General features: G+C 33.3%; 1 protein-coding gene across 3 annotated transcripts in view; it reads left to right on the top strand.

Moving 5' to 3' along the window:
* Positions 1-298: 298 nt before the first annotated feature.
* The window catches only part of LOC148270842 (uncharacterized), a 30,716-nt gene continuing 15,973 nt past the window's right edge, over positions 299-15,041 (top strand). Inside the window, exons 1-7 of one of the 3 annotated variants that reach the window (XM_088242141.1) lie at positions 299-434; positions 529-667; positions 2,415-2,943; positions 3,496-3,570; positions 5,340-5,572; positions 13,064-13,227; positions 13,883-14,025. In XM_088242141.1, the coding sequence (XP_088098267.1) occupies positions 412-434; positions 529-667; positions 2,415-2,943; positions 3,496-3,570; positions 5,340-5,572; positions 13,064-13,227; positions 13,883-14,025 (1,306 nt within the window). In that variant the 5' untranslated portion in view covers positions 299-411. Of the gene's footprint in view, positions 435-528; positions 668-2,414; positions 2,944-3,495; positions 3,571-3,888; positions 3,971-5,339; positions 5,573-9,206; positions 9,664-13,063; positions 13,228-13,882; positions 14,026-15,041 lie in introns of those variants that run through there. The other 2 variants (XM_088242142.1, XM_088242144.1) reach the window with 2 other exon arrangements.

Raw genomic sequence — 15,041 nt, forward strand, 5'->3', positions numbered from 1 at the left:
ATCATTCTTAAACACAAAAAAAAATCTTTGCATTCTAGCTCACATAGTAGTTTCAAAATCAAGGATAACGAAAACTGCAGTATTTCAAAACTTTGTTGATCCTTAAATTATTAATTATTTTGGAAGTTTTTTTCATTTTATCTTGAAAGAAAAAAAAAACATTAGTAAAATCATTACTTTGAACGTCACACTTTTTACTCGAATTTTCGTAATTATTTTTATGGTTAGCTATGCCATTATTTGTGCAAAGGTTTTAATCTCTGAATTCAAGCTCTCTTTTTCTTTGGTTAGCATTTGACACAACTGTCAGAATTCAGAAATCTTTAAAATGCTATTGAGTTGATTGACACAACGATTTCTCGCGTTTATTTAGCATTTCGAATAAGCATAGATAACTCTTAATCCATCAACATGTCTGAGTTGAGAATGAAAATGTAATATTCTTTACACCATTCAGAAAAATTGTAGCATAGTTTTTGTAATATTAGCCGTACAAAATGACAAATCTTCCAATGTATTTTCTTTCAGCGAATCTATCAACAGAAGGGATTTAATGAGAGTATGTCGGACCTGCTTAGGGAAAAGTAGGATAATGAAAAACGTCTTCGAAATTCACATTAGTGGGTATAGATTCCATGAAATGATCTCACTGTGCACAGGAGATGAGGTATAAAGAAACAACTTTTATTTTTCATTTTTGTTTTCTTTTTTCGTCATGTTTAAGTCAATCCAGGGCCGCGTTTACAGACGCTATCTTCATCGGTATGCTATGTGCCGATGTATTAGCTCACAGATAATGATTATTCGAAGTCCACCAGATCAATTGACAAGACTCGAAGACGTTGCATATTAATTCATCATTTAAGACATTAATAAATGCCATTATACTGTTACACTTGAAAGCTACCGTATTTATTAAAACTGAGTATTACGCCAGAGTCCACGAGAGATTACATCTCTAATTCATTCTCAAAGGACAGCGTATGGATTTATATAATGCAAGTTTTGGTCCTATGAAGGGGTAGGTTAGATACAAAAAATATGTACATTTATTCTTCCCACGTGACATCCTGAGATTCACGCAAAATTATATTTCTCACGCACTGAAGCATATGGTTTTTGAGTGCATACTATTTACGACCCTTTTAAATAGGAATACACGACTTTCGTATTGCATAAGATATTAATATTGGTCCATGGGGGTTTTACCAGATGGTTAAGTGCCAAATGCATCAGAACTCTGGGTATATTACATCCTGTGAAACATGTTTTAAAAAAAAATGTGAGTATATTCTATTTTTCATATAGAAAACTTAATTATTTATAAAATTGAAGATACATTTTCCCATTAGAATACGAACCCAGGGATCCGACTACAATGGGAAGTTAATATTTATCTTAAATTTTATCCACAATGTAAAATTAAGTTTTTTGTATGAAAAGCAGAATATGCATACAATTTTTTCTTCTAAACATGTTCAATTTTAGGTTGCCGATAAAGATAATTTAAATGTTCATGCAAATATACTCATTTTCGTGCACAAACATCATAACTCTGTTAACTTCGCATTGTAACCGGGGCCCTGGTCTATCAATTCAATTTTTGCAGTTTAAATGAGAATAAAATTTAGTAGGAATTGCCTTAATCTTTTAGAACTTATATTTATAAATGTGTATTTGGTCTTCATAGAGTGCATCAGATAATCTTTATTTAAAAAGTAAATAAAAATATTTTATGAATATGAAAAATTATATTTAATTTTATTTATATATATTTTTATTTATTAATCATAAAACACAAAGTATTTTACAAGTATAATACGTTGAATTACATTCCTAGGAGTTACAACAACTCAATTCGGGACATAAATAATATTAACATTTAAAAAATAACACATATTGAGATCAACAAAGCAAGTTTAGCACCTTTATAACTAAATATAGTGCAGCAATATATACACCAAAAACCTTTTCTTACACCAGCAGAATAAATATGGAAAAAAACGCTTTTAAAAATAAAAAAAAGTAGTGAATCTACTAAGGGAGATAAGGTCATTAATATCACATGCCATGCAGACAATGCAGTCATAGTGATGATAATAATGTTCAACTTGCAGTTTTATTTAAATTGTTGATTTGGGGTGATAATTTGAAAAATACAAAACTCAAAAAATCATTGTGCTGATATACGATACATAAAAATGTTTTAATTTTTTTTTGTTTAGTTTAATGGTTTATTATAAAATATATCAAAATATTTTTTTTAATGATGGACTTCCTCCTTCAATAAAATACGCATAATTTTTCATAGTCCTGTAAAAAGTAAAAAAATGGCTTGCGTGGTGTTGTTAGCTAAGCGACAAAATTTTATTTCCTTTATCTCTTTTGAGATATTTAATTTATTTTGATTTCAGCCACATAAAGACGATGGATTACCGCCCAGAATATGCCAAAAATGTTCAGAATCACTTCACGTCTTCTTCTTATTCGCAAAATCATGCCGAGAAGCCTGCACTCTTCTGAAGTCGTACATTTTAAACGATAGATTAGAAGAGCTGGAGGCCATGAAGAGTATTACTGATTTTAAAAGCTCCACATTAGCCGAAATAGCTGATGACGTTGTCAACAATACCGCTGACATATCATCGAATGAAGTCACAAACATCACTACTCCTGCCAGAAACAACATAAAAGAAAGAATGTATAAAACACTCTTTGCAACTAAGAATATTTCTCAGCCTGACGATACCTGTCTCAGTTCAGCTGATGATAAAAAAAGGAAATCAGCGTACCACCTCAGTTCTACGATCACCGCTTCTAATGTAGATGAAATATGTGCCGTTGGAAGCAAAATAAAAAAATACATATTTAAGACATTTCCCATGACGAAAAATCTTCCACGTCCGCCGAAAATTGAATTCGCAAGTGTAACAGTTAAAAGTGGTAAAATCCTTTGAATATTTTTTTTATCTTATTGAATTCCATAGTTTAGCTCGTACATGCATCATAAAATGTTACAAGATCTTGTGCTGTATCCTATGAAAGAAAAGTAGTCCTTCGGAAATGATGATCGAAAAACTAGTTTTAAAATAGAGAATCTTCAAACAATATTTGTAATCTGCAAGCTTGTTTTAGTACTGAAAAACCGCGACTAGATTAAAGATGTAAAATATACTGTACTTTTTTGTATGGAGGAAGAAGCTGAGGTAATCGGCAAGTTTCATCGTTCACTGAGAACGTGCTGGGCGCTGGGCACACTTGTAGATGCTTTTTTATGTAGGAAGATATAAACAGTGGAAGTGATTTATAATAAATAACAATTATTTTCCCATAAATATTATTATCGAAAGTCAAATAAAATAGTGAGCTGTGCATAGTTGCATATTTGAACTATTCGCTTCTGCCATATACATACTTAGTTTTGGGCACATTTAGTTAGGCTGTTTAAATAATGGGGGTTTTAATTGTAGCTAAAACTTTTCTTTTTTATTTCAGAAACTAGTTTTGATGAAATTGAAGACGCTGAAATAATGTACCCCATCGAGGTAGAGGAGCTCCAAATATGCAAAAGTATGTTTCTTTATTATTTCTGTACATGAACAAAATCACAAAATTGGTTGACAAATAAATGTATAAAAATGTATCAGGATGAATGAAAACAAAAAGCCAATGGGGAACTTCTGCCCCACGCCAGATTGGATACAAAAAATGTTTTTTTTGCTCACTGTAAAAATTAGAGCATTAAAATGTACGACAAAGTTTCTTGAAAATGTACGAAAAAAAATGTATATACATACTGTTGAACTCCAAATATCCGAATCGCTTTCAGAATTACAGAAAAAAAAATTAAGACGGAAACGTACTGCGATTTGCAAATTAACGACTTGGCTGCCCGAAAACAGATGATGACAGTCAAACAGCTTACTTTGACCGAGATGTTCAGCAAGCAATGACTTTCATTTACTGTACGGTACGTAGGTGCATACTGTCTATACGCTTAACATGTAAAAGTGTTGCCTTTTCATTTAATTAATTAAAAACTCATTTTTCATTTTTGATCATTCATTTTCATTTTCAACATATTAGTCATTAATTAAAATAAACCCTTTTTTCGGAAAAAATCCAATTATTCAAATTTTTTATTATCCAAATGGGATCGGATAATTGGAGTTCCACTGTATTTTAATAAAAACTACTTTCAACTACGTCACTAGTTCAAATGAATCAATCAATGACAAGAGAGCTGTGAAAGATATCCGGTTTACTTACCGTCAACGTACCAATCGGCAGAACTGACTGAGAATAAGCGGATGAGAACCTCTGACGTCACATGCGGAGCGATTTCAGAAATTCAAAACTTTAAAATATGATAGCGTTAATAATACAATATATAATTATTATTTTATTTTTTTAGGTTTAGCGTAATAGTCCATAAAAAAATCACTGAACTTCCTCATTTGAAAAATATATTTCTTTCAACAACCTTTCGGGAAATTTTTCAGCACAAGTTTCTTAAGAAATCTTCACATTTTTTATTAAAAATGGTCCTTAAATAACGCCCATTTCTTATTCAAACAACAATTACATCCAAAATAAATTAATCATTTTGAGCATTTACAATTTTAATGACATAACTATCGATGGTTTTTTAGTTTGGTTTTTTTAATTATGTTTTTTTCAGGTGTTTCTATATCTCTTATATAATACTTGGCTTTGGTAGTTTTAGGGATTTTCAATACAGTATTATTAATGCAATTATTCTACTGTGCCAATACTGGATACAGTATATTTATAATGCTGAAAATTCTATCCTCTGCTCACCCATACAGAGATACCGTGCGACGGTTTGTTTGTTATTTAAAAACAGGCACATATAAAATGGCTCGCTGTTGGTGTCACGTCACATTGGCATCCTCCGGCGTTCCCGCCAAGTGCTATTCTAACAAACTTTGCATTTTACTAGTCTTATTCACAACAAAAAATATTTACAATAACAATACTAGGAGTTATTAAATCAGCGTTCTCGAAAAAGAGTTTTGATTTATTCAATAACAAGTGATACTACAAATTAATATTACATCAAATTAAACATACTTTTAAAGTTGGTAAATGGTTAATCATAAGTAGGAAGTGCGTAACTTACTAAAATGACGAGGGAAGGTCCCAGAAGAAAAAAAAACATATTAGTGGTCTATTAAATGAGGCTGGAGGGTCGTGGGATAGAGTTTAAAGGGCCAATCAGCTGAGGCTTGAAGGACTAAATTTTCTTTCATGTTATAGTCGACTATCACCGACATTTACCCGCTAATTAATGATCGGTTGTTCTTTCAAACTTTTAGAAGAAACGAGCAACGATGAAGAGAATAGGCTATCCGGCTTGAAGACGGAAAGTCACTGCATGGAGAATGATGATGCCAACACTAATAAGAAAATGTCAGAATCAAACAGCGAGGAAGAGTCTTGGTCTCTGAGTAAATACATTGATCTTCAAAATACCAAAAAAGGGATTGTCCCTGAGAGAAAAGCCATGGAATACCTTATAATGACTTCGCCCAGTGAGGACCACAATTATGTAAGTTAATTTGAGTTTCATCAATAGAAAAAAGTACATAGTATGAATGTGTTTATGACTTTGAGACACCAGTCCACATATTTTTTGGCTGCTAAATACAACTGCGGAATACACGCATTTGGTCTGAGGAAATATGACCCCGTATCTGATTATTGTAGGCAACTGAAATAAGCTCAAAATTCGACAGCGGAGAGACTATCATACCCTCTCGCTCGGTTCTTTACAAACCTGAGCTTGGAAGGCGAGAACTATTCACGGGGATCCGTCACAATAGATCTTCACAGGTCGCAGTGATGTCAGAAGCTTGCACAGCACTGACCTCCACCTCTAAGAAAAAGAATAAGAACCATACCCTCTCACTTCTGTTCACTGTACTCCTTAACACTCCACTATCCTCATCATCGTTCCATGTCCGCTCCCTAGAAGAGCATATGGTGTCCACAAGACGCATCTAGGCATCTCCGTCAGTTGCCAGACCCTGTGTATCATTCCAAGTCATGTGTTGCGTCTTGTAGTTCCGACGTTGTTGTGGCTCTCAGGAAGCATCCGCAGTATATGGCCCAGCCAACCGCATCACCTCCGCCTGATGACCATGCTCACTGAAGTTTGTTGCGACCATTCTATTATTTTTTCATTCCTCACAAAGTCAAACCACACCTATTCTCAAAACTCAGTATTTTGCTGTTTTAGGCCCTAGTGAGGTGGCATGATTCGCATCCGTAGGGGAGAATAGGTGTTATGCAGGCGTTATATACGCGTCGTTTGATTCTCACTGAGTAAATATCCGATCTGCAGACCGCCTTTATACTGTTGAATGCGACGCCTGCTATTCCTAGCTGCACTCCCAGTTTTTTTTAAAGCCGCCATTCTCCGTAACATATACTCCCAGGTGCTTGAAACTCTCAACCCTTTCGATTACTTAGATTTACAGACACCACCATGTACCTTTGTCAAAAATTTCAACGGTCATTATAAAAAATAATAAACCAACATGTTTTAATCCTAACATTTTATCATAATCAATTATCAATAATTGCGACTACTAGAAAATTCTGTGAAAGATTTTGAAGAAAGAGGCTCTGTAGTAGATTAGCACAAGTCTGGACCACAACGCACGAGAAGATCAGCTGAAAGCATTGCTGCTGTCCCAGAAAGTGTTTAAAACAATCCATCAACCTCAATTTGACACCGTGCTCAAGAAATTGGACTTACGGCAAAAACTTTGTGGGAAATTATGCATAAAGATTTGCATTTATATCCATTTAAAATTCAGTTGACACAATAGCTTCTTTCAGAAGGCCATTTACGACGCCGTACATATGCCAATATGATGTTACAGCTTGCTAGTCTTTTATAAAAAATTATAACGAGTGGTAAGGCGCATTTCCATTTTAATGGATACGTTAATAAACAAAATACTCGATTCTGGTCAGCAGAAAATCCTCAAATTTTCCATCAGTCACCTTTGCATCCATTAAAATTAACTATACAGTGCCCTATGTGGTCTGGAAGAATCATAGGCCCTTACTTTTTTGAAAATGAACTAGGCGTTACGGTTACTTGTATTGAAGAATGTTATCATAGCATGAAAGATAACTTTTTGACACCAGAATTTTATTTATTTATACTGTTACAATGTTTGTATTATTATTTTTATACATAATAGAATTTATCAGGTTGTGGTCCTGTGGCTAGTGTCTCGGAATCACGGACCAAAGTTCCGTGGTTCGAATCCCACTTTACCCCAACTTGATTCCATTTTCTAACAATGAGTTATGTACAACTCGTTGAAAATGACCCTCAAAATTAAATATTTGGGTAAATCAGAAGAACACAAATATTTCTTTTTAAAAAAATAAAAAAGTTCCCTCACTGGGGTGTCCCGTGTCGAGGGAAACATTTTACAATGAGTGAAACATGCCTTAAATTAGTTATTTAACATAATAATAACAAAAATAAAAACGTAATTAATCCAACTAACCTAATTATTATCTTAAACATAATAAGCAATATAAACTAAAATAATCATAAAAAACATAACAAATTTATAAAAACAGGACACAAATTTTTACCTATTTCGCTTGATCCACTCATTGATCCGTGGGCTTCTTTTTTGGAGATATTTAAAGAGCCAGGTTTATATCAACAAAACAGAAACACCAAAGCGCTTGAGCAACTGAAACAAAAATTTGTGACAAAATTAATGAAATACCGGTTGAAATTTGTAAAAATGTGATGAAAAATGTTATAAAAAGAGCTAGCATTTATTTTTTATTTATTAAGGAAAAACAACAGTTGTTATATAAGAATACAAAATATAAAAAATAGTACATACATCCAGTTAAAGTTTTTCACAAATATAATGAGAGAACATGTTACACAGTAAAGAGAAAAATAATATATCAATTATTTATATATACGCCCAATGGGCATTTTTATGGACACATTTATACATAGAAAATTATTATAACAAAATAAGAAAGACTCAATGGTTTATAGTAGACTTTGTGGGAGTGGAAGCGGGAGAGAGGTGTTTATAATTAAATTTGATTCAGTGATCGTTTGAAAGAAGACAACTTGTTATCAAAGAAATCAAGACTGGTATGTTTGTTGACAGACCTAAGAATTCTAGGCTTTCCCTCCCCTATGAATGAAAACCATAGTTAGTTCTATGATTATCGGTATGAAAGAGAAAGTTTTGTCTGAGGTTTCTAGTTGGGATATTTAATTTTATTGAGCTCAGTAGTTCAGGCGCATCAAAGAGTGAGTTGAGATTTTTATTTTTATACAAGACATGAGAAAAAAAAAAAGCTCGTAAGAAGGTTAAGGGATGAGGAAATAGAGTGGAGGAGAGGGATTTTCATAATATAGTTGACTAATTCAACATTTTGATATTATAATAAAATAAACATAATTAAAGGAACATAAACTTATTACACACTGACAAATGTTTCATTTTACAGTGTTTCAAAAAGTTTTTTTTTTGAAGTCACAAAATTATGTACTAAAAATATCTAAATGGGGACAAAGTTAATAAAATTTGGAGCAGCTACGATAAATAAACGAGTTTTGAATATAATTTTTTTTGGGAAATGAATTTAAAAAAAAATGAACTTGTCGTGTTGACTTTACAAGGCAATTGATTGAAATACGCTCCGAGAGACACGGACTATGAATAAAATTGTTTAAAATTTTGAAGAGGAAAGACAGATCAGAAATGCTTCTACGTCGTTTAGTAAGGGAAGTTAAGCTATGAATTTAGCTGACGTTGTCTTCCATATGTAATTTCCGACATTTTATAAAACATTTATCAGCCTTAAACCATTTTGTTTTCATTTTCCATAAAGTAATACGAAAATTAAGTAGTTAACCTTCCCAGCGAACATCCTGTAATTTTAAACATTTCTCTATGCTAATATGCTCCAGTAAGATGTTAATTTCCTTTTTATCTGGAGAAGCATGTTTTAAGCAATTTGGGAGAGGAATTAACCTTCCACCTTTGACCAGATATTGTCTTAAAGGGAAGAATATTATATTTCCTTCCCTTCGTTATGTAATCGTGTCTCCGAACAGGGGGCGAAGATTTCCATCTCATTAGGCGTATCTCAGTTTCGTTTCCTTGTTCACTTTTCAGTTGGGGACGATCGGTCAACCGATACGGGATCTCAAAGGCGATTTACCTTCCACTTCGTCGAGGAAAAGGAAATCGGAATTGCCCTCCGTCTCTCTGGAAGACATTTCATGGAAAAATTACCTCCAACTGAGAAAAAACTTGTCAACATGGCCCGATGTGTGGTGTGCCTGTCTAAAAGAGTACGCAAAGAATCGAGGTACCGGTGTAAACAGTGCAAACAGGCTCTGTGCGTAGAATACTGTTTCGAGGAATACCACACGATAGAAACATATTGATTTTTGCAAACATTATTTTCCTTAAGTTTAAAATATACAAGTTTATTAAAAACTCAACATAATCAGTTTTGTGTATTTTCTGTGATAATTTGTGACAAGTGACATCTTCAGATTTTGTGAATATTTAAATTGTGTTTTTCCGCAATGTTGGTGTCATAAATGACGCTTTGTGTATTTATTTGGTAAGTTTTCATGATAGACATTTAGCATAAACGTTTAAGTTTTAAAAATCGTTTATAAATTTAGTTGCCCGCTGGCTAGTGTCATTATAATTATGGTACTGCCTGGCCGCGAACCGACAAGTTTCACAACGCCAAGCAACCGTAGACCGACTCGCGCACAGCTAGGTTTTCCATTTTAAAATGAAGGGATGTCTGCTCAGGTAGCCTAAAATGCCGATTTTTCAGAAAAATGTTTGTGTTTGGTAAAAAGCAGTAAAAAAAGAACAAAATTTTTTTTTACATATTTTATTTAAGAAATTAATTCAGTACGTACGAACATAACAATGTGATTACTTCATTGACTTTTTTCAGCCCGTCGTCTTTGTTTACGTCATTGTTTTTTTCGCCTTCGAACCAAATTTTTTACATAAACCCAGTAATTACAGTGCACGAATAATAAAAGAGGCAATTGAAATACACAGACACCCGAATAACATAAACAAAGAAGACGGGCTTAAATTAAACTCAAGATGGTTCCCAGCTACATACTACAAAAACTAATAGAATAGTTCCTACTGCCGACTGCGACACGGTACAAATTACTAGTACTTAAACCTATATTTTTTTCTACAAAACACACAGTTTACCCTGAAGATTGCTCCTGCAATGGTAGCCGAAACAAATCCAACCCACACGGTTCACCCAAAAAAGAATCATATTGATAACAGTGACTGTGAAAACCTTCGCACCTATTTAAACCTTAAAGTGCTTGTCAAATGTGGTAAACGCCTGTGATATGGTAGTCCTACACGCAGCCAACTCAACAGATCTCTTACGTTCATCACTGGTTAACAACGCATTATTAATTTCATCAAACCACTCCTTTTCCGCGGCCAAGTTCAATAACCATATTGCACACATATTTCTTAAGTTTAATGTAAAATGTAATTCATATATTGTAGCCTAGATTTAATAAATGTAAATCTTATATTATGTTAGTGATATCTTTCATTTTATAAAACACACAACCTCAATTTCCCGCATGTTAAGCTCTGCATTTAACACATTAAATACGGGATAGAGTAAAAAAATATAATTCATAAAGAATAAGAATTAAATATAAGTGCAATCAAACTAATGGATGCCTGGCATATCGCCATCATAAAAACTATCCGTTGAGTCTGAGTCCGATTCAGTGTCACCATTAAGTGAAAAAAGGAATTTGTATCTTGTTGTTTTGAGTGGGTGTTTTATTTAATTTGATTCTATGGTTGGAGCATTGTCCATAACAACAATTGATGATTCCGGTAAATTTGGCAAGAGTTTCTCAACTAGCCATTTCCGGAAATTTTTCACATTCATCTCATCGTGGTAATCGCCACTTGTTGATTTAAAAACTGTAGAAGCATTTTTAACAAAACCTGCTTCTCTGCCAGCATATACAATCATCCAAAGCGTACCAAACGAAACATCTTTTAAAATTCCGGGTGTTTCATTAGATTGCCAACACTTTTTCATTGAATGTGAAGAGTGGATGAATGTCTCATCAAAGTATATGACCGGTCATCTATCATTACTTAATCTGGACTATTCTTAATTCTATGCTTACGAATTTCAAGGCTACACAAGCTTCTCTCTATCAAGGTATACTTAACTAATGTATCTTGAATATTATGTATCTTTTTTGGGTGATACCGTGTATGTTGGATTTGATCCGACGTTTCGGCTACCATTGCACCCAAAAAAGATACATAATATTGATAACAGTGACCGTGAAAACCTTCGCACCTATTTAATGTATCTTGTCCTATTTTATTTTAACAGTGATTACTAAATATTATCGAATAAATATACATCGAAAAATATGGAGCTAAAAAATCAAGTTTTTTGTCATGTTTTTCTTGTAAAGGTGGGGATTGTAAAGTGAGATAGATATGATCTTTTAAGATGTTAGGTATACCCTGATAAATAAGCTTGTGTACCTTTGAAACCGGTCAGTAGAAAAATAAAAATAAGTGGTTGAAAACAAAGCTGTTTTGTATTTATTCTTTTATTTATTTATTTATTATTTTATTCATAAATTTCATAAAAAGTACATGTTTTTGTAAAATTCTAAACATATCTACTTTTATACATCTAGTAAATGTTATTACTGTAACTCTCCAAAAAAAAGAGACTAACTCTTGTGCTTGGAGAGTGACTTACACTGTTTTAGTTGTTTATTTATAGGAGTTTATATAATTTGAAATACGAGTACATGAAAAGAAAAAGAAAAACATAGGATATATAAAGAAAAAACATAAAACAATTATAATGTATAACCAAAAAGTTAGTGCTTCAAATACAAATTTGAAACAATGTTTTGTGTATGTCCAAATCTTTGGTGACATGGACAGGGTAAGATCACTTAAACTAATCAATGACAGTTCACCAGCCCTGTAGCTCAATCACAAATAACTATCGACGTGCTAATAAGCGATGTGATAACAATTTCTCACCACGGTTGTTTATCATATTCGCGATCACAATTGAACATCCGTGAACACATAATATTAAATGTCAAAATATTTACGTTTCGCAATATATGTATAATCCTGCTGCGCAATCACATATTTGAATTTCACCGGTGTAAATATGGAAAATATTCCGAGACTGCTATTTTTATTTATTTATTTATTATTTATCATGCGATTTATTTCATTTAGTTGGCGCGGCAATTGGCAAGCCAAATGTCAAGAACAGCAGTTGTTATAGTAATTGTAATTTAATTTTCACATTTAAATTTATTTAAACAGAGAGGGAAAACATTTTTGAGAAAGGAATATGGAAATCTAGGCATTTACAGGGCTTATGACCTGTCATTGGCTTGTTTAAGTGGCCACTTTACACACTGTGTAACATTCACCATTCTGCCCATGTTTGAACATCCACATTTCCTCAACTCTTCTATCTGTTGACTTTTGTGAAGTAAAAGAGCTGAAACCTTTATCACGTGGGTGAGATTCATCCGGTTGAACAAATTTTTACGTTTTTGTATTAGATACTTCTTACTATTTTGCAAATGCAATATATTGTATTATTTTTTATGGTAAACGCCGATTTTTTGCTAATGAACTGTATTTATTTACGAGGAAAATTAAAAAAAAAAACCGTCACGAGCGTAGACTTAGAGATTACACACGCGTTGACTTATGACTGCGATAACTTAAGCATGTTCATTATTGTTCATTGTGATCACTCAAATGCTCAGCATATTTTTAAGCACGTCGATAGTTATTTGTGATTGAGCTACTGTAAATGTTTAGACTTCTATCTCCAGAAAGGTTCTACATCTCTTTTGTAAAATTTATCTTTTTTTTTTTTTACTCCGATTTAAAATTATTAGTCATTTAAATGTTTGTGTTTATTTGCATTTTTTTAGTCTTTGGATAAGAAAAGAAAATGTCCAGCAGTGTTTGAGTGCCCCAATTGTGATAAGTACTTTCTTAGTCTGCCAGCAGCCAGGAAACACAATTCCTGTCACTCTAACCCTAAAACTACCCCCAACAAGTGTCGCTACTGCAGTGCCACATTCGACGATCAGAGGTAAATAGCAAACTTACTTGTAGCATATTTTGTTTAAGCTACAGGTTAATTAGAAACTCATTACAGAACATAACATTACAGCTAAAGGTAAACTATAAATAGATTGCTGTTGATCGCGCCGCTTGCCCATTGGCAGATGAACGCTCGAAATTGTCTGGTTCGTGGAATGTGTTATCTTTATGTTTTGCCACTGAACCCTAATACAATGAATGAAATTTCCTACCTTGCACTGGGGTTCTGGTACCTTATTGTTTGGAACTTGTCTCGCGGCAGTCAGGATCAGATCAGATCCTGGGGTCATGAAGGAGGGACACTTGACGTGGTTTCTTGATTATTATGATTACACGACACAGTTGATTAAATTAATTATTGATCGCAAAAGTAACTGATTCACAATCGCGGTGAGAAGTGAAAATTATCTTAAGCACATGCACACTGACAGTTCGGTTATTAACAATTGTTCTTTTGTTATATGCATTTGAATAATTTTGAATATTGAATATGTTGGGCTTAATTCGAGCTCTATGAGCGCTTTGCGGGTGGCTTGGAGAGATCTTCCGATGATGCCAATATATATACGTATTGTATTAAAGCTATGGGTAAATTACCAATACATTACAAAACACAAAAATGTTAATACTATCACACTTTTCAGGGCTGTGCATTTGCATCTGATCAACAGTCACCGGGATGTGCAGAAGTTCAGGTGTGGACACTGCGGGCAGAAGTGGAAAGACTTGAAACTGATGAGAATACACATGATAAAGCATATACCGGCCCAACCTCGCCTCAAACAAGGTTCAATCAATTATTATCTCTCTCCCGCGAAAGTGCCTATACTTCTTAAAATATAGCTGTCACTCTACAGTTGTCAGCAAAGGTGACGACATAACTTTGTAGTAACGTCTAAGGAGTGATTTATATTCACACACGAAAAATCATTAGTAACTGGCATGTTAATTAATTTTTTTAACACAATGCATCAGCTTCAAAACTAAAAAAAAACTAAAATAAACCTTCAACAATGTTTTGTGTACATCCAAATGCTTGAAGGTTTCAGCTCTTTTACTTCACAAAAGTCAACGGCCGGAAGAGTTGAGGAAATGTGGATGTTCAACAATAGGCAGATTGGTGAATGTTACACAATAAATCTCACCCGCAAAAATAAAGGTTTCAGCTCTTTAACTTCACAAACATAAACAGATGATAGCATTGAAGGGATATAGATGTTCAAATATGGGCAGAATAGTGAATGTTGCACAGTGTGTAAAGTGGCCACTTAAACCAGCCAATGACAGGTCATAAGCCCTGTAAATGCCTAGACTCCCATATTCCCTTCTCAAAAATGTTTTCCCTCTCTGTTGCAACAAATTTAAAAATAAAATAAACCTAATTATTAACGAAGTTCTTACAAGGTTACATCATTTTGAAAAAATGATAGAGATGGGACAAATTGATGTTGTTCATGAAAAAAAGTATAAATGTCTTATTTTTTGGTAAATAATTGTCTTAAACACACTAAAATAGGCTTGTTTTTGCGTTTTTATATCAATTTTCGGAAACAGAGTTTCATATTTGCATGAAAAAACTGAAATCGATTTGATCGGTGCATGACCAGTGATCAGTGATCAGTGATCAGTAATTTCCCATCATTAAACTTAGGTTAAACTAACTAATGTAATTTAATATTTTTGTTCCCTAATTCGCCCGCACCTAGAGTATTATCATGTTATCTGGTCTCCATATTATGATGTTCACATCAAAATTATTGAATCAGTTCAATATCGATTTTTAAGAAAGATAGGCTGGAGGTT

Source organism: Micrasema longulum, unplaced genomic scaffold (genome assembly GCF_059751315.1).
Source record: "Micrasema longulum isolate JH-2025_06_02 unplaced genomic scaffold, ASM5975131v1 h1tg003342l, whole genome shotgun sequence".
Taxonomy (NCBI): domain Eukaryota; kingdom Metazoa; phylum Arthropoda; class Insecta; order Trichoptera; family Brachycentridae; genus Micrasema; species Micrasema longulum.